The sequence below is a fragment of the Oryctolagus cuniculus genome, chromosome 8 (assembly GCF_051225735.1).
Source record: "Oryctolagus cuniculus isolate XC-2025 breed Fujian yellow rabbit chromosome 8, ASM5122573v1, whole genome shotgun sequence".
Classification (NCBI taxonomy): Eukaryota; Metazoa; Chordata; class Mammalia; order Lagomorpha; family Leporidae; genus Oryctolagus; species Oryctolagus cuniculus.
In genome coordinates, this window is record NC_142874.1 from 2,851,972 (window position 1) to 2,878,817 (window position 26,846).

The following is a 26,846-nucleotide window of genomic DNA, read 5'->3' on the forward strand; positions in this document are numbered from 1 at the left end:
GACAGGGATTAGTAAACTTATGTAATCTTTTGGTTTTTGTAAAATTTATTTATTCATTTGAAAGAGTTACAGAGAGGGAAAAGGCAGAGGCAGAGAGACAGAGGGAGCTAGAGGTCTTCCATCTGCTGGTTCATACCCCAAATGGCTGCAATGGCTGGAACTGAACAGTTCTGAAACCATGAGCCAGGAGCTTTTTCAGAGTCTCCCACATGGATGCATGGTCCAAGCACTTGGGCCATCTTAAGCCGCTTTCCTAGGCACATTACAGAGTGCTAAATCAGAAGTGGAGCTGCTGGCACTTGAATCAGCACAGCTTAAAGCCAGGATGTTAGAACTCAATTTGGTCTTCCAATTTGAATGGCAACATCCAAATATGTGTAGTATCAGGCAACTAGAATCAGAAATGAAGCTGGACTCAAATCTAGGTATTCAGACATCCCAAGTGCTTTATTAAGCACTGCACCAAAGATCTTTCTCCAAATCAACTAATTTTAAACTTGAATCCATAATATAATACTTGTTCACAACATTTCATTCCTTCAGTATTGTGGCTAACTGTGTTTCTATTAAGTGGCCCCATATGACCTGTTCTTCATCACCAGGAACTTTTTGCTATAACAAATCTACAAAGATCTTTCATTCATCTAGATTGACTATGCCAGGCTCTCTTAAAGCTCACTAAAGTTAACAGAGCTATAAAAAGTTCACAGACAATATCCAGCAATTCACAATGGCATCAGACTCCAAATCTTAGGACATCAGTTGATAGCAAATTCTTGGCTGGATACAGTTACAATTGATATGGATACCAGCTGGCTCACATTAGCTACCAATTCACCAGCATTTTCTTCTGTGAACTTGCTTCCCCTTCTCATATTTTCTATGCCCTCACTCTTCATCTGGCATCAAGTCCCATATAAGACCCTCATATATGCTCCTGTCTCAGCCTTGTTTTGAAGTAAAACAAAATTAAGATGGCAATAAATACAAGCAGGTCAAAATATCCCCCACCCTGATCAAGTCATAGATAATCAAACAAAGCCCATAGAGAAATAGACTCCTTAATTATAGAGGAAAGCAAGACTCCCAGCCAGAAAATGTACAATTACTTGTCATAAGAAATTATGGCATCATCAGTCAGCAAACTAACCAGTGTCTCTTTCAATAGAACTCATAACACATGTTGGAAATTAACACCAAAACAAAAATTCAAAGAAATTAGTGGATTTCTGACAATAACTGTCCTCTGCAGGTCCCTGAGTATTATTTCTAAATAAAATAGATCACATTTAACTTTAGAAAAAAAGAATTTATTGAGGCATCAGTGATTAAAAACATTGGAAAAGCAAAAATGACACAAAACAAATAAACCAAAAGAATTATATTCCATCCATAATTAAGAAATGGCTTCTAGAGGCATACTGCATTATTTATATTCCAACAATGATAATTATAAGGAAATAATTAGATGTGGATCAGGGAGCTAATTGATCCATCCGTTGACCCTACTAGCAAGTTTTTGTCAGTTTTCCCAGATATGATCAGTTTTTATACTTCTACCACTAGATTGTGCTCACGTTTCATGAAATTTCAGTCACTTCCAGGTTAGTAGTAAGAGAATCTGGTTACCTATTGTTACTGTCAAAAATTATCACAAGCTTAATGACTTAAAAAAAGTAAAATGTATACTGTCACTCTTTGAAGGATAAAAGTGAAATCACTCTCTCTGGCTCAAAATGCAATGCAGGGAGTGAGGTCTGTGCTCCAGCCAGTATCTACAGAATAATCTCTTCATTGCCAACTTCAGCTTCTGGTAGCCTCTGTCTTTATGATTAGATGACTTTCATCTTTGCCTTCATGATGACATTGATTTTCATTTTGAGTATAAGCCTCCTTTTGCCTTTGGAAAAGGATGAAAACACACATTTTCAATAAAAATGAGGGTCACTTTTAGCAGTACAAAGTAATACTACCCAAATTATTGTTTCTGTGCAAGAAATTAAAGGAAGAAAAGTATAAAATAGGGGATTGTAAGTGAAATATTTTAAAATGGATTGCAACTCAGTAATCCAAGAAAATTTAGGAGACAAAGAGCAATTTATAGGATTTGAGATAGTCCCATTATATAGTGAAGGTGATGTGTGCAAAAAGTCCTACCTGAATATTCAAACAGACCTCAGGCAGTATAGTCTAATCCAGACATGCACACAGATAACTTGAAAGTTCACATGAGTATACAGGTGACCACAGGCTCATTCCCTATACTGGACACAACACTCATCACCCAGGGCTGGAGTACAGAATGATGGCTGGAACATGTGTCAGTTCAGTTCACACGCCTATGGTCACATCACTTCTTTGTACTACAATACTACAATAATGTGGGGAAAGAATCCTAGGCAGGAGGTAAAACTGCTATACAATAACTTTGTAATTGGTGAAGGTATTCCAAGTAACTGTTGAATCAACCATTGAATATTTGTTAGCAAAATTTATACATGAAAGCATAGGTCATTTACTTGGTCTCACAATAATGGGAAACTAAAAGCACAGGTTATATAAGAGAAAGAATTTCTGAAGAATGGTTAACCTGTCTCAGTCACAATTCATCATGTGAATTGCCTAACACTTGCTGAGGTGTGATTGTATCTAAGAATTCTAAACACATGACATTTTCAGAAACTTCTCCCTGTAATCTTGCTAAGTAGTGCAGAAGTTTGCCTTACAGTAAAGGTTTTTCCAATTACATTACAATCAAAGGATTTTCTCTTTGGTGAGTTCTCAGCTAACCATTGAGAGATGACTTATGGTAATCTCATTTCTGAGTCACTTCTTGTGAACTAAAGACAGATTAACAGGAGATGAATTTTTTTAAACATTCCTTACATTTATTTTTTTCTTTATGGATTCTCTGATGTCTATTGATATCTAATTTCTGGCTAACTGTTTTGTCATATTTTTTGAATTCTGTATCAATGTAAGCATGAATTCCCGGAAAATACTTTTCAACATTCATTACACTTGTAAGAAAACCCCTGTGCGAATTCTTTGATTATAACAATTGATTTTGGAAGAATGATGTTTTTCACACTAATAACATTCATTAGCTTTCTCCTTTACATGAGTCCCTGTTGTATGGGCCATGGTTTCTAACAAAAGGCTTTGTCACAAAGGTTACATTGATTTTGGGAAAAAGCTCTTCCACATTCAGTATATTCTTAAACTATTTCCTTTGTTTGAATTCCATGATGTGTTATGGGGCATTACTTCTGACAAAAGGATCTCTTACATTTATTACACTCAAAAGTCTCTACTCTAAATTCTCTGATGTTATAAGGCATGATTTTGGCAAAGAGCTTTCTAACACTCATTATATCCATAAGGTTTCCCCCCCATGTGATTTCTGATGTCTTAAGAGGTGTGACTTCCAGATAAAGGCTTTTTCACATGCATTACATTCAAAAGGGTTTTCCCCTATATGATTTGATGATGTGCAGTTAGGGTTGAATTATAGTTAAAAAGTTTCTGAGTCATTACATTCATAAGGTTTCTCCTTGTGTGAATTCTCTGGTGCATTGAGTTCTTCTCACTTATTGTCAAAGGCTTTTTCACATACATTACATTCATAAGGCTCCTGCCCTGTGTGAATTCTCTGGTGTTCAATAAGGTCTGATTTTTGGCCAAAGACCTTTCCAATAGTCATTAGCTTAATAAGGTTTCTCACCTGTGTGAATTTTCTGGTGTATAGGAGTTGTGATTTTTCACAAAAGACTTTTCCAGTCATTACATTCATGACATTTCTCTCCTGTGTTAATTCTCTGATGCATTGAGTTGTGATATATTTCCAAAGGCTTTTCCTCAGTCATTACATTCATAAGGTTTCTCCCCTGTGTGAATTCTCTGATGCATTATTAGGCTTGCCTTCCGGCCAAAGGCTTTTCCACAGTTATTACATTCATAAGGTTTCTCCCCTGTGTGAATTCTCTGATGCATTATTAGGCTTGCCTTCTGGCCAAAGGCTTTTCCACAGTTATTACATTCATAAGGTTTTTCACCTGTGTGAGTTCTCTGATGCATTATTAGGCTTTCCTTCTGGCCAAAGGCTTTTCCACAGTTATTACATTCATAAGGTTTCTCCCCTGTATGAATTCTCTGATGTCTAGTGATTGTTGACTTCTTGCCAAAGGCTTTTCCACATTCCTTGCATTCATAAGGTTTCTCCCCTGTGTGAATTCTCTGATGCATTATTAGGCTTGCCTTCTGGCCAAAGGCTTTTCCACATTCCTTGCATTCATAAGGTTTCTCACCTGTGTGAATTCTCTGATGCATTATTAGGCTTGTCTTATGGCCAAAGGCTTTTCCACAGTTACTACATTCATAAGGTTTCTCCCCTGTGTGAATTCTCTGATGCATTATTAGGTTGGTCTTATGGCCAAAGGCTTTTCCACAGTCATTACATTCATAAGGTTTCTCACCTGTGTGAATTCTCTGATGCACTATTAGGTTGGTCTTCTGGCCAAAGGCTTTTCCACAGTCATTACATTTATGAGGTTTCTCCCCTGTGTGAATTCTCTGATGCCTCATGAGATTTGATTTCTGGCCAAAAGCTTTTCTACAGACATTACATTCATGTTTCTCCCCAGTGTGAACTCTTTGATGAATGATGATGCTTGACTTCCGGCCAAAGACTTTTCCACAGTCAAAACATTTATAAGGTTTCTCCCCTGTGTGAATTCTCTGATGCATTTTGAGGTTTGATTTATGACCAAAGGCTTTTCCATATTCATTGCATTCATAATGCTTCTTCCCTTTGTGAATTCTCTGCTGATTGATGAGGTTGGACTTGTTCAAAAAGTCTTTTCCATAGTCATTATATTCATGAGGTTTCTCCTCTATGTGAATTCTCTGTTGTGTTATGATGTACGGTTTTGGGAAAAAGACTTTTCTACTATCAGTACACTCATGAGGTTTCATCTGTATGTGAATTTTCTGTTGTCTAATGAGATCTGACTCCTGGTGAGTGGTCTCTCCACATTCAATACACATATGGGGGTTTCCCTGTATGTGAGTACGGTGATGGATGTTATGGCAGGACTCACAACTGAAAGATTTTTCACAAGGTTTACCTGCATGGAGTTTTTTCTCTACATATGGTCTCTGATTTATGGCAAGATGTGATTGGTAAATAACAGGTTCCACATATCTAATATATTCATAAAATTTCTCTCTTATGTGGGTTTGTTGACACGTACTGAGGTTAGAGCTTTTGTGGAAAGCATTTATTATTTGAGTTGCCTTTCCAACAGTGATAGTTGACTTATTACAGGTTTCTCCCTTATGAACCTTCTCAGATTTAAAGAACATCTTCCTTGTGAAGCCTTTCCCTTGTCCAATATGCTCAAATGTCTGATTCACAGTCTGAATCTTGTGACACTGATTAAGAGGCTCACAGAACTGGAGAGAGTTCCCAGGTACCTTAGTGGAATCAAATTTCTCTTCAGCTTGTAGTTGATCAGACCCCCTTTGGGGATACACATTGTGACATACATTGCATTCTTCAGGTTTCATTCTTAAATAATTTCCCTTTCTGATATTTAGTTTTGGAATATGGCTTGAACATAAATTAAATGTTTTTCTTAATTCAACTCTCTTTGGAGTTGATGTGTTGTTATTTTTCATAACATTAAGATTCAGACTTTTGTCCTGACATTCCTGGTTGGTCCTAATCAGGTCATCCCTTTTCACAGCAACTGAAATGAGAAAAAAATAAACAACCACTTCACTGAATCACATAGAACTTTCTCCTTGATAACTTATGTAAATTGAATCAAGTTACTTATTATTCAATTGGCATAAGATATTAACAAAATCAATATGAGAAACTTAGTTATGATTATTATATGGCTTTTCTCCTTAACACATTAATATATTGAATAGTATCAATAGTCTCCCAATGCTCAATCATGATTGTGTTCACTACTTGAATTCTGTTCAGATATGCCAGTTTGAAACCTGACTACTCTTGTCTCCAATACAACTCTCTGCTTTGAATATAACTCTCTGCTTATGTAACCTGGGAGGCTACAGATGACGGTTTATGTGTTTGGGACCCTGTGATACACCAGAGAAGACTAAATAGAATTCCAGGATATTGGCATCAGACTAGTCAGACCTAACTGTTGCAGTCATTTGCAGACAGTGAGTTAAAAGATCTCTCTCTACTCATTGACATTCTGCTTTTATCAGAGATGAAACAACTACACAAGTTTTCAAAGATTAGACAAATATTTAGCAAAAATTTTCACCCCTTGCCTAGCAAACATTTTTTTCCTTGTGCTTTTGCTCCAGTTTATATTTAGAAAAATTGTGTATTTTGGGCTTCTCTAATATTTCAGAAATACGAGAAAGTTTTACTGGATCATTTACCTTCAGGTGAAGAGTGAAATGTGTTTGTATTCCAAACAGGATCACATTTAAGGAATAGTATATGAGTGTATGTTTCCTCATGTTTAGTCTTCCCTGGGGTTTGTAGGATTTTTCAAATGAAAAACTTTTATCTGCAATCTATGACAGCTTCCCCATATTCCTAAGTAAATCTGACATCTTCAGCTTCTCATATCTGTTACTGGTACAGAAAAGTCACAGTATACCATCTTGGGTAGAAACTTGATACCAGTTTAAAGAATTTGTTTCTACAACCCACGGGGTGCTCACTTTCTTTGAAAAGTGTTTTCTTATTTTTTTTTAACTTTTATTTAATAAATATAAATTTCCAAAGTACAGCCTTTAGATTATAGTGGCTTTTCCCCCCACATATCTTCCCTCCTACCCACAACCCTCCCATCTCCCACTCCCTCTCCCATCCCATTCACATCAAGATTCATTTTCAATTATCTTTATGTACAGAAGATCAATTTAGTATATATTAAGAAAAAGATTAACAGTTTGCACCCACACAGAAACACAAAGTGTACAGTACTGTTTGAGTACCAGTTATAGCATTAATTCACATTGTGCAACACATTAAGGACAGAGATCCTACATGAGGAATAAGTGCACAGCGACTCCTGTTGTTGACTTAACAAATTGACACGCTTGTTTATGGTGTCAGTAATCACCCTAGGCTCTTGTCATGCGTTGCCAAGGTTATGGAAGCCTTTTGAGTTTGCCAACTCTGATCATGTTTGGACAAGGTCATAGTCAAAGTGGAAGTTCTTTCCTCTCTTCAGAGAAAGGTACCTCCTTCTTTGATGGCCCATTCTTTCCACTGGGATCTCACTTGCAGAGATCTTTCATTTAGGTCATTTTTTTTGCCAGAGTGTCTTGGCTTTCCATGCCTGAAATACTCTCATGGGCTCTTCAGCCAGATCCGAATGCCTTAAGGGCTGATTCTGAGGCCATAATGCTATTTAGGACATCTGCCATTCTTGAGCCTTCCTTGTATCCCGCTTCCCATGTTGGATCATTCTCTTCTTTTTAATTCTTTCAGTTAGTATTAGCAGGCACTAGTCTTGTTTATGTGATCCCTTTGACTCTTAATCCTCTCATTATGATCAATTGTGGACTGAAACTGATCACTTGTACTAGTGAGATGGCATTGGTACATGCCACCTTGATGGGATTGAATTGGAATCCTTGGTACATTTCTAACTCTACCATTTGGGGCAAGTCTGATTGAGCATGTCGCAAACTATACATCTCCTCCCTCTCTTATTCCCACTCTTATATTTAACAGAGATCACTTGAAAAGTGTTTTCTAACTAATTCTGAAAACACCAGCTGTGGTTATCTCCTCTCAATTCTTTCTACAAACACTCCTCTGTGATAATTTGAGTTTCTCAAGGCTTTTGATTAGTTGCCTCCTATTTTCACAGAACACTTCATTTCCTATGCTGTTTTGTTATTTTCTTGTTTTTCAATGACAATGAAAAATAAGAATTCATAATTCAAACTCTTCTCCCAAACAAATCTGAGCCATTCAACATGAACATATGAGGTTACTTGACCTTGGGAATCAGAAACTCATGAATTTCTTGATGAGTCTAGGACCACTTATTTTCATGTTCCTATACAAGTTCATGCTTAGCTTTATGATTTTTGATGTCACAGCACAGAGGCTTATTCCTGATCATCTTTTAGCATTTACTCATTTATTAACTTACTTCAAAGCCAAAGAGACAAAGATTGAGGCACAAAGAGAATGAAAGAGAGGGTTGCCAGCCACTGAAGGAGTTAATAAATGCATGAAGGAAAAGGTATGAAAGTGTGGAGAATGACAAGTTAGAATTTGTAGAATGAATCTAACCTGGAAAAAAAAACCCTTAGTAACATCAGAAAAGCATTATATTTTTTTTAATTTAAGAATATCTTCACCAAGAAAAAAAGAGACAGACATTGGTATCCCCAGATATTCTAGAATACCTGATTTACAAATACAGATGTCATCAGGAGTAAGACTTGAGAAAAATTCATGGAAAGAGCACCAGTCAACATCTGCTGCACTGCTTCTACTTGGCCTCCCTGCCCATTATGTGCAGACTGACCTGGATGGCTCTGATGCAAGCATTCTTCCACCATCCAGGGTTCTACTCCTTGCTCCAACTTCAAGATCAAATCAGGTTTGGTCATGCAGTGCCCTATTAATGGAAACAATGTCAGACTTTGTGAAATCACAATGTTGGGTTATTTAAAAGACTAGAGCTTGGTCCAGGTGCTCTGCAATAAAGGTACCAATTTGAATCCTTCCTGGATGTTAGAAATTCAGATTATTCATGTTCTCAAATTCTACACCTTCCAAACATTATACTTTATAAAGTGTTTACTTATTTGTCAAATAGCAGAAAATGTTACCATTGGGAATGTGATGGGTGTCACTCACCCAAGGAGAACAGGATGCTGTAGGTCTCCAGCATCACATCCCTGTACAAGATTTTTTGAGCATTGTTCATGTTCTGCCATTCTTTCCAGGTGAAATACACAGCCAGGTCTTCAAATCCTATCATCACCTGTAATAGAACACCTCTGGTCAACATATGAACTCTGTCACAAAACAAACACTAAAAGCTGTGTATGTTGTATACAGGTATGAAGGAAGAAGGAAGGATGTGGTTTCATTTTAGACTGGAGCATTTGGACAATCACATAAGAAGCATTAAACAGGGAGTCAAACTATTGTCTGAAAGCAGTGAAAAATGCCCAAGCCAGAGGGAAACAGGAGTTTCAGATCAAAAGGGCTACATCTGTCCAGAGGAATTACATAACAGACTGAAAGGGGGATAATATTAACTTTGAGTGAGCAATGTTAAAGTGAAGAATTTAGACGTATTTAGGGAAAAAGACAAGATCCTATCAGTGAAGCCTTAATGAGAATGAACACAGAAGAATTTCCAGGAAAACATCATCCATATTCACTTCAAATATGGCAGAGGACAAATATTTTAAAGAGAGGGCAAGCATTTAGTTTAGTGTTTATGATGCCAGCTAAGAAACCCTAGTTCTACTTCAGAGTGCCCAACTTGGATTTCCAGTGCCAGTTCTAGTTTCCGGCTCTCAGCTAATGCAGAACTGGGGAAGCAGTAGTGCTGCCACCAACGAGGCAGGCATAGACTCCATTCCTAACTCCTGGATTCAATCCTGCTCACCTCTGCTTGGTATGGTTATTTAGGGAATGAATAAATGCATGGGAGCTCTCTCTCTCTCTCTCACTCTCTCTCTCTCTCTCTTTCTGTCCTTTAACTTCTTTCCCTATCAAGCTCATAAATATTTTTAAATAAGAACATTGAGGTAAGACAGACAATAGAAAATAGCTTTTGGCTTTGTCTATGATTATTCTACTGATGAACATTTGAAGAACTGAAATAACATCAAATTAAAGGAAAACAATGGAATTATTTGCCTAAAAACAGTACTTGGGGAAGTCTGCACTACAATCTGCATTTGTGACTAATTGAGAGAAATGCATAAAGATTTAAGAAACTGAAGTAGGCATCTGCAATGTGATGTAGCAGGTTAAGCCTCCATCTGCAATCCTGTCATCCTTTGTGAGCATACAATTTGACTCCTGCCTCTCTATTGCAACCCAGCTCCATTGCTAATACGTCTGAAAGAGTACTGAAAGATGGCCTGAGTATTTGGGCCCCATCCCCTAATATGGGTGACCAAGACGGAGTCCCAGGCTCTTGGTTTAGCCTGGCCCAGTCCCAGCCACTGTGGCCATTTGGGAAATGGAGCAGAAAGATATCTCTTTTTCTCTCCCTGTCTCTCCCAATCTCTATAACTCTTCTTTTCAAATCAATAAATAAATATTACAAAAACAAAATAACCTGCACTAGATTCTTTTCCCCACATTTTGGATCCTATACCTGAATCAAGTTCAGCTCCTCAAAACTATTAAGGACTGCATTACTCTAAAAATTCAGAAATGAATTTAACGGATATGTGTGTTAGTACTAGGCAATTTTTACCTTTGTAGAATTCTAAGTATTTATTTTCAAGGTAGCACTAAAATGTTGACCACTATGTCATGTATGTGATGATAAAGACTGGGACATCATGAACCAAAAGATTTAGGATATTTTGCTTTGAGGTTCAACTCAAACATGTAATATATATTTTGTCATGGCAACAGAAAGAACAGAGACCAAACTGCCCTATCTTAGATGAATGTAATGTTTCATAATCATGACACATTTGTCATTCATCTTATTTGTGGATATTCTCTGAGAACAAAGTTATGTTTATTTTCCTTTTTGATTAATAAACAATTATAGATTTCCTAAAATGAAAACTGACTACAAGCTGAGGAATAATTAAGAAAGCACTGCCTACAAATTTTGTAAAATAATGAGATAATAGTAAAAAAAATTAAAACTTTAAGGGCGATTATCCAAATAAATGAGGTTATCAAAGAGATAAACATTATGTTGTCACTAAAATTTACATTAGAGAAAGTCATTTTGAATTCATTCTTTTTCTATGATTTCAAAAATACCATATAGGATTCCATATATATGTGTGTACACTAGAACACTTCTTGTATTTTTAGACCTGAAAGTCTATAGAAAGAATGCAATTTACAGCATCACATTTTTGGCCAAAATTGCATTGGAACAAATATACATAATATATATTTAATGTAGTATACTTTTTCAGTAATGATTTCAAATAACACCATTCCCTGTATCCATCCCTTCACAAGACCTTGGATTTTACCATTTCACTTCCTTTACCTATGAGACATCAGGGCATGTGAGAGAAACACACATTGTAAAGCATTTGCCTTCTCAGATTTTCCTTATTTGACACAGTTATCTTCAGGAAAACCCTGGGGTCTGCTTGTGGAAGAGATAAGATCTAGCCAAGATTCACTAGAAATTACCATTTGAGTGGCTGCTCCCCTCCTGATTCAATTCCAGCTCCCTGCAAAATCACATACTGAAAAACACCTCCTGGGAAGCAATGACTCAAGTAGGTGAAGGCCTTTGAGCCATGTCAGAGACTTGGATTGAGTTATTTCTTAAACAAAATTGCTTATTTGAAAAACAGAGAGAGAGAGAGAGAGAGAGAGAGAGAGAGATCTTCCTTATCCCAAAAACTTACAACCAAAATTCACCACAAATATGGTCAATTTCTGTAGACATGCTTACTGTGGACATAACATATAGTGGAAGATGGGATCCATGTGTTCTCTTGACAAATACAGAGCCTCCATCATTCAGATAGGACGGGGCACTACTTCTCAGCCATATTCACCCAGGACATATTCTTGGCAACAGGAAACTGGAGTCAGAACAAATGAGGATGCCTTGCCCTTCAGTTGGTGGTAGAGAGGAGAGGGATCCTGATGTTTCCATTTCATTGTGTCACGATAGGGGATAAGAAAGCAGACCAGGTTTCAACTGGCACCAAATCTCTTTGCTCTTACTTTCTGTGGTATTTATTTACTCCCTATATGTCTTTGGAGTTTACTAGAATAGCTTCTTATTTAGATTTTAAGTAACCCTCATCAATTTTACTAAAAAACGTGTTCCCACTGCTACACATGATCATTTCCAAATTCTATGAATCATTCAATTTTAATGCTTATATGCTTAATTATTAATTATATTTGTAATTGCCACATACTAATGACAAATTAGCTTAAAAGAATTGAACTCAATCAAATGTAAGTCTCATATCTGATCCATGGTATTATTTCTATGTTTTGGAAGCTTTGTAGATGTTTATTATATGTGCCACTAAAATTCAATTTTATGTTCATTAAACTGGTAAAATTCAGTGCATGTTTTGAAAAACACACATAGTGATAAATTTGGAAAAGCTGTGAAGTACTACAAGTGGTTGTCAAAGAGATGAAAAACCCACAACGACTATTCTTTTTTTTTTTTTTTTTGACAGGCAGAGTGGACAGTGAGAGAGAGAGACAGAGAGAAAGGTCTTCCTTTTGCCTTTGGTTTACCCTCCCATGGCCGCCACAGCCGGTGCACTGTGGCCAGCGCACCACGCTGATCCGATGGCAGGAGCCAGGTGCTTTTCCTGCTCTCCCATGGGGTGCAGGGCCCAAGCACTGGGGCCATCCTCCACTGAACTCCCTGACCATAGCAGAGAGCTGGCCTGGAAGAGGGGCAACTGGGACAGAATCCGGCGCCCCGACTGGGACTAGAACCCGGTGTGCTGGTGCCGCAAGGCAGAGGATTAGCCTAGTCAGCCGCGGCGCTGGCCCACAGTGACTATTAATTTAGTATCTAGTGTTGAGAAAATCAGAAGTATTTGTGAAAATTTTGCTACAATGCATTACATTTATGGTTTTCAGAATCTATCTTTCCTATGTATAATGTAGTTCTGTGCTAGCTTTGAGTAACAGAAATTTAAAATGTGAAGATTTTTCAATATTTTATAAAGATTCAATTTTTATTTGAGAAGCAGCTATGGACATAAAGAAGGAGAGACAGAAAGAGGGGTCTTCTATCCACTGGTTTACTCCCCATATGGCCACAATGGCTGGAGCTGGGATGATCCAAAGCCAGGAGCTAGGAGCTTCCTCTGGGTCTGCCACATGGTTGCAGGGGCCCTAGTACTTGGGCTATCTTTCACTGCTTTCTTGGCCATTACCAAGAGCAGAACTGGAAGTGTAGCAGCAGGCACTTGAATTGGCACCCATATGGGATTCCAGCGCTGCAGTTGAAGACCTAACATACTATGCCAAAGCATTAACCCAATGAATGGTTTTGGGAAGACATTCTCCATGCAGCATAGTCTGTAATATTGAGAGGTAAGATTTAGGTTTTATTTCCCACACATCAGTATTTATCTTTTAGCAACTATAAATATTGAATATCATATATACATATATTTACATATTTTTGTAGTGGCAGATTTTGTTTTTATTCTCTCCATTACTCTTTTTAATGGTTTGCTAATTTGCCACCTTATGGTTATTGTATTGATGTTACCTATAGGTAACAACCATTAGGCATTTCCACTGTAGTATGTGTTTATATGTGCAAGTATTTTTGTTTCCGTGTGTGTGCATGCATGCACAATTTTCAATGGAGTTAGCTCTGAAAGTAATACTTTAAGAATCCTAAAACTCATTTCAACATCTCTAGCCTCCCCAGAGATGGCTGTCTTTGAGTCAGACCATGTAGCCCATATAAGTGTTATGGACTGAAATGTGCCTCCCTAAAACTCATACCTTTAAGTGCTAAGTGCCAATATGATTCTACCTGGAGAAATTGCTTTTGAGCAGAACAAATAATATCATATGTGTGAGGTCCATTGGGAGAAAGGCCTCTAGAAGAAAATCAAGCTTGTTATGACTTTGATCTTGTGTTTTCAATCTCCACAACTCTGAGAAGTAAATTTCTCTGATTAAAATGACACTATCTGTGGTATTTTGTTAGCAACCTAATACAGCCTCATTTCTGCAAGTGTTCTCTGCAGTCACCTAGAAGGTCCCCACAGTTATCAGGGAAACATAGAAATTAAAACTATGACTTCAGTTGGCCAAACATATAGAAACACAATAAAGATATCAGATAAGGAACCTACTATCCTTCTCAAGTACCCAGAAAAAACAAGAATAAGTCAAATCCAAGGCAGTAAAAAAGGAATAATAAAGATCAAAGCAGAAATAAATAAGGAAGAATCTTAATCAATACTAAAAATAAAATGAAGAGGGACCAGCATTGTGGCATAGCAGGTAAAGCCACTGCCTGTAGTGTTGGCACCCCATATGGGAGACAGTGCAAGTCCTGGCTGCTCCACTTCTGAACCAGCTCTCTGCTATGGCCTGGGAAAGCAGTAAAAGATGGCCTAAGTCCTTAGGCCCCTCAACCCACATCTGAGACCTGGAAGAAGCTCCTGGCTCCTGGCTTTGAATGAGTGCAGTTCTGGCCATTGTGGCCACTTGGGGAGTAAACCAGTAGATGGAAGACTCTCTCTATCTCTCTCTCTCACTCTCTCTTTCTCTGCCTCTACTTCTCTGTAAGTCTGCCTTTAAAATAAATAAATCAGTCTTTTAAAAAAAAATGAAGAGCTGATTCTTTGAAGAAAATAATTTTCTAGCTAAATTAAGAGAAACACGAAATGATTCAAATGAATACAATCGAAAAGAGAAAATATCTACTCAAACAGGAAAGTAAGAATTTAAATTTATATTTCTGTTTGCAGATAACATGGTTCTATATGGAAATAAATAAGAACATCATCAAGAGAATTCTGGAACTGATAATTTAATAAAATTGACAATACAAAATGAATTCAGTAGCACTTTGGTATATAATAATGAACTTAGTGGGAAGCAAATTTTAAGAGCAAACATATTTACAATTGTCACAAGAAAATAAAATATCATGCAATAAATTTAATCCAGGATATGAAAGCCTTCTACAATAAAACCTCTAAACTGATGAAAAAAATATATAAAAATTGGAAAGTTGTCTCATTATCCTAGGTTGAAATAATTTGTATGATTGAAGGAGGTGAAGAAAATTTTATTCTTTTTCTAATGGATTTGTTAGATTCTTGACCAGTGCCTGTTAGCCTTGCCACAAACTTTTGTATCACGCTACTTTCCTTCTGCTGAACTTCTATTTAGTCTCTTCTCTGTGGCTTTAAAAATAGTATACCTGCTGTATAACAAGGATATTTTTGTTTTATTCCTTGTTACATTTCTCCAAGAAATTGTGATCCTCAAAAGATTCACTCATTTATACAGTCTGTAGTTTTCATGAGCCATGGTTTTCACATGTCAAGTAGTATATTAAGGGCAAGGTATGGAGCAGGAACTGAGCAAAAGTTCACAGTGATTAAAGCAGAGTTGGGGTCAGGGGCCACTGACAAAGATGAAGATGAAGAAGTAGGCAGAAGTGAGATGTGGAAGAGTCATGTGGTGTAGATGAAGATATGAAAGAGAAATAAGGTGACAGCTATTGTGTTTAATTTGCTGCTTGGGGAATGGACTGAAGTTGAGAGCAAGAGTGGGAGCCATCTTAGATAACTATTGTAATTTCATTTATGTAGGTGACAGCAGATATAAGGAAGGTGGGACCAAGGAGGTAGCAGGTGGAATGAAGAGATTTGAAAAATAGGTAAGGAATACACTCATCCAGTCATAGGTAAGTGAACAAAAAAGGGAAAGAATTGATTATTCCCAAATATTTACCTTTTATAGAAAGTGGAATGTTGGTGACATATTCTGAGATAAGGTTTACCAAGGGGGAAGCAAGTTTTACTTTTACTTTTGTTCATATTGATTTTGAGGAACTGTGAAGCTCATAGTTGCATATATATATGTGTTCTATGCTCAGGAGAAATGTAAATTTATTTAATATAACATAAAGTAAGATGTCATGAGGAGTAGATGAGTTTAGCCAAGCACTACATGTATTTGTAAAGTGTGTAGACAACCACTGCAATGGTAAACATCTGAGAAATATCAATATTTGATTTTAAGCACATGAGACTGCAAATGAACTTAAAAGGAGTAATCAGAAGTACAGAGGAAATTGAAGGAGATGTGTTACTATGTATGCTGAGGGAGACAGTGTTTGAAGAGGGAGCTAGGAAATGTGTCAGATGATGCCTTCTAAACCCATTCTTTGTTCTGATTAGTTACTTATCCCATTACTATGCTTCATTTTCATAACACAATTTATTCTCAGTGAAAGTGTACTTTATGTTATCTTGTGAGCATGTTGTCATATTAACCGTTAAGAGAAAAAGAGCCTATATTTTGTGCCTAGAAGAGGGTTTGGCATGCAGTAGAACTTTACAAAGTGCACTCTGTAAAAATTAAAAACAAAAATTCCATTTAACAAACACAGTAATCACTAATGACCTTGGGAAGAGCAATATTAGGAATAGTGGAAATAAAAATAAAACTTCAATAAATTGAATAACAGAGAGAAAAGGAAATGGGGTGAATGCTGATGTTAATGACTTTTTGAGGACTAAAATGATAGGGAGAGGGGCTGGCATTGTGGCATAGTGAGTAAACTGCCAATTGTGAGGCCAGCATCCCATGGGAGTGCCAATTTGACTCTGAACTACTCCACTTCCAACTCAGACACCTGCTAATGCACCTGGAAAGACAGCAGAACATGGTCCAAGGACTTGGGCCCCTGCTTTTCATGTGGGAAACCCAGAAGAAGCTCCTGACTTGAGCCTGGCCCAGCCCCAGTTGTTGCAACTCTTTGTGGCATATGCTATCAGATGAGAGATCTCTCTGTCTTTCCCTCTCTATATTTAACTCTTTCAAATAAGCAATGAAATACTTAATAAAAAATAAATAAACCAATAGAAAAAACCCACAATATTATAACTTATTCCAAAAATATAAAAAAGAAAATAAATGCTAGAGAGGATATGAGAAAAGAAAACTCTCATATACTACAGGTAAAAATGTAAATTAGTACAGGAGTTATGGAGAACAGTATGGTCATTACTCAGAAAAGAAAAATTAATCTACATGACATAGCTATCTTACTGCTGGCTATACAGTAAAAGGAAATGAAATAAGAATATCAAAGAGAAAGCAATTTTCCTACAGTCACTACAACACAGTTCACAGCATTCATGATTTAGAACAAATCTAGCTGTCAATCAGTGAGACAGTGGACAAGGGAACATCATTTGGACACAAAAAATAAAATAATTTAAGTATCTCTATGTTTTAAAAGATATAAAAATAACTTAAATAAGCCAGACACAGAAACACAAATGTCACACATTCCTTGTCATATATTGAAGTGACAAAAAAATGGGTCTGAATTGTGATGAGTAGAGGCTGAGAAGGGTGGCAGCTTGGGAGAGAGGGGTATTGCTAACAGGTAGCAAAGCACAGGGAGGCAGAAGTAGCTTCTGGTGTTCCATAATACAGTTTGATGACTAGAGTGCACCATATTAGGTACTATGTAAAGAACTGGAGGAGAGGAGCTGGTAGGCTCAAATTATGAAGAGGAAATGGAAAACTAGTTATCTAGCTTAATTAGTTTCTACTGTGTATATGTGTTCAAATATTGCACTATATCCTATGATAATGTATGACTAGTATACATTAATCAAAATTGCTAAAATGCAACTTTAAAAAGCAAAAGCATTTGTACGTACTAATAATGAACTACTACAAAATGAAATTAGTAAAACACTTCCATGTATAACAGCATAACAAACAGTTGGAAAAATATCCTCCAGAACTCTCAGTGATTAATGAAATACATAGCTTAATAATCAAAAAAATCAAGGTGGCCTTCCCACTTTAATTTTTCTGATCAATCCTTACATGATTTACAACCAGATTAAACTGGTATTTTGAAAATGCCATTGTGGGGAAACTGGAACTCAGATGGATCCTTATACTGGTCTATTCATTGCTAATACTGTTATCACTGCTATCATCATGTGGCTTCTCCTCCTCCCTCCAATCAGACAAGGGGCCTGAATTCACCTCCCTGGTGCCTCAACAAGTCACTCAGTATTTATATACCCCTTGGAAATTTCATATTCCTTATAGGCGCTGGCCTGAAGTGCCAGCATCCAATATGGATGCTGATTCGAGAACCGGCTGCTCCACTTCTGACCCAGCTCTCTGCTATGGCCTGGGAAAGCAGTAGAAGGTGGCCCAAGTTCTTGGGCCCCTGCACCCATGTGGGCAACTGGGAAGAAGCTCCTGGCTCCTGGCATTGGATTGGTGCAGCTCCAGCCATTGCAGCCAACTGGGGAGTGGACCATCAAATGGAAGACCTCTCTCTCTCTCTGCCTCTTCTCTCTGAGTAACTCTGACTTTCAAATAAATAAATCTTTTAAAAAAAGTGAAAAAAATATTGTGTCTTTTTTACTTGAGTGAGTTCAATTCCTGGATACGGATATGGCTCCTGAATCCATCTTCCTATTAAAGCAGACTGTGGGAAGCAGTGGTGATTGCTTAAGTGATTGGGTACATGAAACTCACATGGAAAACCAGGATGGAGCCCTCAGCAACCAGCTTTTGCCATGGTCCTCACCATGGCATCTGTGGGCATTTGGGTAGTAAATCAGTGGGCAGGGATTCTCTAAGTCTCTTCAATAAATAAACAAGCAATGAATTCATCAAAGAAAAAGAGTTACAGATTTAGATAACAGGTCACAAAAAGGAGTGTGAAGTGCATTGAATTTGCCATTAACATTTTGCAGAAGTGGGAACTTTTTTTATTCCAGGGCCATTTGTATATTTATATCATTCATGGACCATATAAAATTACCAACTGAAAAATTAGCATACTGTAGATCGATTATCCATTCCCACCTGAAGTTGCCTTGGCAGGGCCAGAACAAATGCTTTCATGGACCTTATAATGGCCCACAGTATGGATATTCCCCACCTCTGATTTAGAGCAAAATGTTAACTAAAGCTCTGACTTTTTTGCTTTGCTTATTGGCCCAGTCAGAGCTGATGTCCAATAAAGGTCTCTGGAACCAATTGTAGTTAGAAGAAGCTTCTTTCTATTTCCCTTGTTTAACTTTAGCTTGTACATTTTCATAGCCATTGATTTCACTTCAAAAGTCTAATTATGGGGGCCTACGCTGTGGCCTAGAGGGTAAAGCCACCACCTACAGTGCCAGCATCTCATATGGAAGTGGCAGCTCCACTTCCAATCCAGCTCTCTGCTATGGCCTACAAAAGCAGTAAAAATGGCCCAAGTCCATGGGCCCCTGTACCCACATGGGAGACCCAGAAGAAGCTCCTAGCTTCAGATTGGTGCAGCTCCAGTCATGTGGCCAAGTGGGGAATGGACCAGTAGATGGAAGACTTTTCTCTCTGCCTCTCCTTCTCTCTCTGTATAATTCTTTCATATAAATAAATATATATTTTTTAAAAAAGTCTATTGATGGGATAACATTGTGGCACACTGGGTTAAGCTACTGCCAACAATGCCAGCATCCCCTATAAGTACCAGTTCAAATCTCAGCTGCTCCACTTCCAATCTAGTTCCCTATTAATATTCCTGAGAAAGGCAGCAGAAGATGGCCTGGCACTTGGATCCCTGCCACCTGCATGGGAGTCTCAAATGGAGTTCCAGGCTTCTGGCTTCATTCTGACCCTACCCTGGCCACTGCAGCCCATTTGGAGGGTGAAACAGACCTCTCTCTATCCCTCTCTTTCTATCACTCTGTCATTCAAATACACAATGTAAATGTTTTTTTTTTTAAAGTAGTTTAAATGAGAAATGGAAGAAAGTTTATCAAAGTAATGATAACACAAGATAAATACTAGGGCTCATTAACTTCAAAAAATATACACTAAATAGAAATTTAATGAAACTCAAATTATATCCAAAAACCATCATCTACTACAATTAAAATCTTTATATTGAGAGTCATATCAGAAAAAAAATTATCCTCCCCTTTGAAAAAACCTACCTGGGGCTGGCATAGTGAGTTAAGCAGCCTCCTGCAGTGCTGACATCCCACATGGGTGCTGGTTCAAGACCTAGCTGCTCTATTTCCAATCCAGCTTGCAGCTAATGCACCTGGGAAAGCAAGTGCTTCAGCCAAGTGCTTGGGCCCCTGTACCCATGTGGGAGACCAGGAAGAAGCTCCTAGCTTCTGACTCCTGGCTTCAGCCTGGCCCAATCCCAACTGTTGAAGCCATTTTGATAGTGAACCAGTGGATGGAAGACTTCTCTCTCTCTCTTAACTCTGCCTTTGAAATAAATAAAGCAAATCTTAAAAAAAAAAAAACCTATACAATGTAGTATTTTGGTTATTCCCTCACACAGAGAAACCTTTGATAAACTGCATATGAATCCTCCTGGCTTAATGTAATTCAGAGAGGATTTTCTTCTCCTAACAACATGTGGTAGACATCAATGACTACCATAAATGGTCAGATGAATGGACATCACCAGAATGCTTCCTCACACGGCACCTTTCCTTAAAGACATCACTGCTACTTACCATCTTAGGCATCTCATATGAAACATATCTCTTACAAATTTTAAATAACATGCCAGAAACTTATAGCAGTACAAGGAATGATGTGCCAAGGACAGCCAGTTAGCCTGACAAGTCTACGAGTCCTGCTCTTGGCCATCCCCAAGTCATATTAATGGGCACACAACATGGTTGCTCAGAAAGTGGTCTTACAGTTGTTTCATGAGTGTGAAGCAGCTCTTCCCAGCAAAAACACAAAACTACTTGTCCATTCACAAGCACTGTGATAGGAAGTACACTGGAGAAAAGGTCACAAACAACATATTGAGGTTGAGAGGAGAAAAACTGTCACACTAACACCCTTGATCCAGGATTCAGTTTCTATTTTTACTTCCTAGATGACCTCATTATGGTAAATGAGATTCATAAATTAGTAATCGGTGGCAACACCACTCTAATAGAATACATGAGTCACTTAAACAGTTATTCTTGTGAAAACTTCACTATACTCAAAGACAGCAACAGTTTTCAAGGCCACATCTACACTATGTGGGCAACTCTGTATGGAGGATGGGGCACTTTTTCTTTTCCCTCTTCTTTCTTACCCCTCCTCACATTGACAACTTGTATAGAGGCTGGCACAGACCACAGTCATTATGAAAATCTATAACTAATATCTTTCATATCAAAAATGTCATGGACTTAAACACAAAACTTAAGCAAAGTAACTGGACTTCTTAATTAAAACAGTATGGTCTGTAAGATAATCAGCTTGGGGGCTGGTGCTGTGGTGTAATGGGCTAAGCCTTTTCCTGCGGCACCAGCATCCCATATGGACACCAGTTCTAGTCCCAGCTGCTCCTCTTTCAATCCAGCTTAGTAGAAGATGGCCCAACTGCTTGGGTCCCTGAACCCATGTGGGAGATCCAGAGGGAGCTCCTCGCTCCTAGCTTCAGATTAGCTCAGCTCCAGCTATTGCGGCCATTGGGAGAGTGAGTCAGGGGATGGAAGACCTCTCTGTCTCTCCCTCTTTCTGTATGCAACTCTGCCTCTCAAGTAAAACAAACAAATCTTTAAATAGCTTGGTGAAGCATTGGGTGACTGTAAGGAACTGGGCAGAGAAAAAGTTACTTTTCTGTATGTATGTTTCTAGAGTTCTCCACTTTATCCAAACCCAGATTAAAATAGCTCCAGTTACTGACCCACACAATAGATTTGCATTAACTTTGGTTCACATCTCACTTTGCAAAGAGTTCAGTGGCAGGTAATAAGAGTTGACTTCCTTGCTAACAGAAGAGAGAAGGATGAAGATAGAAACTAAAAAGCAGCCAAATAAATAATCAGCTAGGTTTTCATGCCACAAACTCCAAATTGGTAAGTCTGTTAACAAAATACAGAACAGACATCAAACCACAAAACTACCGCATACCCATCAAGCTGCACTGCCTAGAAAATGTCAGCTGGGTAAGCAGATCCCAGCTGTCAGGTGTGCCACGGGGACCCCACCCCTCTGGGCCTTTGAGGTGTAGGGTGGGGACCAAGGAGCAGAAGCAGATCCTAATCTGAGTCTCCTTCCCCAACCCCCTGCAGCCTTTGGCCCCTTGCCAAGGCCACTGAGCCCCGCCCAGCTGAAACAACCTCGGGAAACAGCAGGAGGCCTAGCCAGATGGAATTCTGCAACCCATCCTACCTGTGAATCACGCTTATTGAAATATAGAGAATGAGAGGCTCATTGCCTTCCTTGGCTGTCCCTCTGCTTGCCCTGCTTGTAAAGCTCTCCTATCCCGTGCCCCCTCTCTAGTAACCACTACATAAGACACATTAAGGAAAGTTTGAGCAAGGTAGCATGTGGGACTGATTGGGCGCAGGGAGGTGGGGAAGCAGCGGTGGAAGACTCAACAGCTCCTACCGTGGGTCCCAGCCCCTACCGTGCCCAGGGAAGCCTGCAGGTTCCCTGGCAAGCAAGCGAACAGTGTCTGGGATCCGCTGCCCCCCCTCACATCCACCCCTCTCCCACACATGCATCCATGCCCCCTTTCTGTTCTCCATACTTACAAAAAAAGTCCCAGGCGCACGTCCCCTTTCTTCAGGACAGACAGGGAGCAAAGCAGGGAGTGGGGTGCAGGAAAAGTCCCTGGCAGTGTGACCTACAGGCGGTAGATCCTGAGGCTTAGTAGCAGAGGGTGGCAGGCTGCAGGATGCCTGGGATTGCACTTCCACAGCAAGAGACCTGGCGAATGCAGGAGAAAGCAATGCAGCCGCTCAGTGAGTGAACTCCCTCAGTTCCCAATTCCAGGCAACATGGGCAGTGATGCGCAGGTGCACACACTTTCTGCCACATTCACCCTCACAGGCATTTGGAGCACGGAATACGTAAGGACACCGGGGACTCTGGGAAATGGAGTCCATGATAGGGCATACCTAGAGAGACCACTACCACTTTCCCCACCCCAAGGACTTCAGTCTGGGTTGGAGACAGACTGGAAACCAAAGGGCATTTGCTTCTGTTTACATCCCTCCTGCCCTTCCTTCCCATCCCCAAATCTCAAATTGGTGTTTTTCAAGAGTGGTTACCGACTGCTGCTAATTGATCCCCAAATCCTGGCTCCTTCATAACCTCTTGTCTTTTTCCAGAAAAATATTACTTGTTGCTTTCTTCTGAGAGACCTGAGCCTGGATCAAGGTGCAACTATTTTAAAATAGGCCTTCATCTTGTAACTCGGGCCTGACCAGGCCCTGAACCCTGAGCCAGAAGCTCCTAAATAAAATAAATGAACTCCCCTTGCAGTAAACTCTCCCAGCAACAGCCAATTAGCAGATAACAGAGAAATACCTAGAGTTCCTGGTGTCTTCTCAAGGCAATTAAGGTGATTGATAACTTCCCGAGACCCTGCAGTTTGGCATTATACCCCAGCAGCTCAGACCCTATACTTTAGCCAATCACTTTAAGAGACATCAGCCCCAAAGCCATCCAACCACCTTTACTAGGGCCATTCCCACCACTGGATGCACTAATCAATTCTAAGAGATGTCCTTTGAATTTCCCATGAGATGAGATGATTTGCTAAATGGTGCTATGATATATAGAATGTCTCTAAAAACCCTATAAAACCCCTGTTAACTGAAGAGTCGGGGCTCTCAATTCAAATCTGCTGTGTTGGTGATAGTTGAGAGCCCAGGCATGGACCTGTAATAGAATTCTCATGTGTTTTACAGTGGTATCGGCTCCTTGGTGGTCTTTGGGGACAATCAAACTGGGCATAACACTTCCAGGAATGATTCTCTCAAATAATAAATGACTATAATTGCAATACAGTTTTTAGAGGAGTATAGATGGAATGGTTTAACATCCAGATTTAAGAAAACAATTTTTATTTGTGTTTTATTGATGTTCAATGTTCGTTTCAAATCATTTGACACCATCCTTTAATTCACCAAGTACAGAAACGAACAGGGGAACTGATACAGAACTAGCATTGCTGAGTATCTTCTAGGAGCCAGGTTAAGATACTGAATGCCTTACATCACATCATTTATACCTTAGGTTAATTTTGGAGGCAGGATTATCATCAGTTTACAAAGAGGAAACTGAGGCAGAAAGAGTTTAGAATTTGCCCATAACAATATAGTTAAAAAGTATATGTTAAAAGCCAACCAAATTCTAATACTAGTTTAAGAAATCTTTCTTTTTTCTTGGGGTTCAGTTTCTAAATCCCAGATTTCTCATCTGGAAAAAAAGAGAGAGAAAGAGTACCTACAATGATTATCTACACAGAAAACTGCATAGGTTTATACCTTGTCTAAAAAAGGAAAGAAATTCAAAGTTGCTATTATTCCAAGATCATTTTTCTTATGTTTAATATCAAGATAGCATACAAATTTTATGTATTCTTAGGTATATGTGTGTTGTTTGTTTTTTAAGTTTTAAAGTAGAAACGCAAATAGTTAACTGGATGACATAGAGTTCTATGTTTATGATTCTTCTCTCAATTATAGTTCATAGGATTAGAGCTGCTGGATTGGGAATGCATAAATCTTTATCCATTCGCTTCACACTAGCATTTACTAGATCAGAACATTCTTTGGGTAGATGCTCTTTCTTGCCAGATTGAAAACCTCATTAGGACAAGAAAAATGCTTGCTTTGACATTAAAACTCAGCATCGTGATAAAGTAAGCCTCTTAGTTGAATGAATAAATGAGGATATAACAAATAAAAATAAGATTTCTGACCTTCAATAACTATCTAATAGAGGATACAAGGAAATAGAAATCTATTTGATGACTGCCACAATCAGCTGAATATATAATTTGTTGCTCTGAGAAAAGTTTGATCATAAAAGGACCAAGTTAATAACTATACAAGATTGAAGTGTAGAAATAGGAACCATCCAGGACCAATCAGGTTAAATGTTCACCCTAGCAATGTAATGCATTCCATTCATTTATTTAATATGCATTTATTGAGCATTCTTTCATATGGTGTTTTGAAGGAGCTGTACCTCATACAGTGCCAGCATCCCATAATCCCATATGGGCAACTTGTTAGAAACCTGACTGCTCCAGTTTCTATCTAGCTCTCTGCTATGGCCTGGGAAAGCTGTAAATGATGGTCCAAGTACTTGGGCTTCTGCACCCACATGGGAGACCCAGAGGAAATTCCTGGCTCTTGACTTTGAAACAACCCAGCTCTGACTCTTGTGGCCATTTGGGGAGTGAACCAGTGAAGGAAAATCTTTCTCTCTCTCTCTCTCTCTCTCTCTCTCTCTCTCTCTGTGACTCTGCCTTTCAAATAAATGCATGAATCTTTAAAAAAAGAAGAAGAAAGAACTACCACCTACTTGCTTTCACTAAAAATTGGAGTGAGATACTGAGCTACCAAATACAGCCAAGAAGAGTGGGCCAAATCACAAAAATCTTTGGACACAAAGGTAAAGAAGACAAAAGGCAAGAAAGTCAATTAAAGAGTTCATTAGGAGCCAGCACTGTGGCGTGGCAGGTAAAGCTGATGCCTGCAGTGCTGGCATCCCTAATGGGTGCTGATTCTAGTCCTGGCTGCTCCTCTTTCAATCCAGCTCTTTGCTATGGCCTGGGAAAACAGTAGAAGATGGTCCAAGTCCTTGGGCTCCTGCATCTGCATGGGAGACCTGGAAGAAGCTCCTGACTTCTGGCTTTGGGTCAGCACAGCTCCTGACATTGCAGCCAATTGGGGAATGAACCATCAGGTAAAAGACCTCTCTCTCTCTCTCTCTCTGTAACTCTGCCTTTCAAAGAAATAAATATATCTTTTTTAAAAAATCACACAAAATTAGCATTAAAATGCTTTAAAAAGTCTATTAAATGTAATTTAGTAGGATCAGAACCAAGGAACTATGGCAGTGGGAATAAAGAGGCAACAAGTGAGATCTAAAAAGTATAATCAACAGAATTTCAATGCTTTACTATGGTAGATGAAGGCAGAAGGAATTTGGATTTCATTATTTAAAAGACAAGGTGTTGTCAGTACATTAATGTTCATCAGTAATAAAATGCTTCCTCCAACCAACTTATGGTGTCCCCATAAATCCAGGACACAATCTCATGAGTATATGCTCTCTATAAACTCTATGTCAATCATCAAACAAATATTTTAACTGCTACCATATACAATGGCCCTCATTATGATATATTAACTTAGAAACTAGAAGACATAATCAGGGTTGATAACCAGGATCTACAAAGAAATCAAGAAGCTCCACAACAACAAAACAAACAACCCACTTAAGAGATGGGCCAAGGACCTCAATAGATATTTTCCAAAAGAGGAAATCCAAATGGCCAACAGGCACATGAAAAAATGTTCAAGATCACTAGCAATCAGGGAAATGCAAATCAAAACCACAATGAGGTTATACCACACACCCCAGTTAGAATGGCTCACATACAGAAATCTACCAACAACAGATGCTAGCGAGGATGTGGGGGAAAAGGGACATTAACCCACTGTTGGTGGGAATGCAAACTGGTCAAGCCACTATGGAAGTCAGTCTGGAGATTCCTCAGAAACCTGAAGATAACCCTACCATTCAACCCAGCAATCCCACTCCTTGTAATTTACCCAAAGGAAATGAAATTAGCAAAGAAAAAAGCTGACTGCACCTTAATGTTTATTGCAGCTCAATTCACAATAGCTAAGACCTGGAACCAACCTAAATGCCCATCAACAGTAGACTGGATAAAGAAATTATGGAATATGTACTCTTTAGAATACTATACAGCAATTGAAATTCTCCAGTAGACAGCGCTGGGTAAGTCAAGGGTGGGGGTAGGGCTGGGTTATTAAGATGCAGGCTGCTGTATTTTAACCAATGGTTTGGGGAGGGGTGCCTGGAGAAAACAAAGTGACTTCCCTGTTTTGAAACTTGAAATTATTATTTTTGTTTGGTAAAAATGGGA

General features: G+C 38.7%; 1 protein-coding gene across 2 annotated transcripts; it reads right to left on the reverse strand.

Annotated features, from left to right (window-relative positions):
- Window positions 1-1,300: 1,300 nt before the first annotated feature.
- LOC138843421 (uncharacterized) lies at window positions 1,301-22,823 on the reverse strand. 2 transcript variants are annotated; one of them, XR_016211520.1, is made up of 4 exons: window positions 22,468-22,811; window positions 8,879-9,005; window positions 8,544-8,636; window positions 1,301-1,900 (listed from the first exon to the last, which is right to left on the reverse strand). XR_016211520.1 is itself a non-coding variant. In XM_089301832.1 (4 exons), exons 2-4 carry the CDS (start codon window positions 9,000-9,002, stop codon window positions 3,859-3,861), a joined length of 2,109 nt encoding a protein of 702 aa, XP_089157958.1. In that variant the 5' UTR covers window positions 9,003-9,005; window positions 22,468-22,823; the 3' UTR covers window positions 3,291-3,858. The 2 variants fall into 2 exon arrangements, 1 of the variants encoding a protein (XP_089157958.1); XM_089301832.1 differs by lacking the exon at window positions 1,301-1,900 and adding an exon at window positions 3,291-5,750 and having other exon boundaries at window positions 22,468-22,823.
- Between the last annotated feature and the right edge of the window lie 4,023 nt (window positions 22,824-26,846).

Excerpts from the sequence above, each read along its gene's own strand:
- LOC138843421 (XM_089301832.1), bottom strand. The coding sequence starts at position 9,002 with ATGATAGGATTTGAAGACCTGGCTGTGTATTTCACCTGGAAAGAATGG. Across the intron at positions 8,637-8,878 it reads CAGCATCCTGTTCTCCTTGG|GGCACTGCATGACCAAACCT; the intron begins GTGAGTGACACC and ends TTCCATTAATAG. Across the intron at positions 5,751-8,543 it reads CTTGCATCAGAGCCATCCAG|TTGCTGTGAAAAGGGATGAC; the intron begins GTCAGTCTGCAC and ends TTCTCATTTCAG.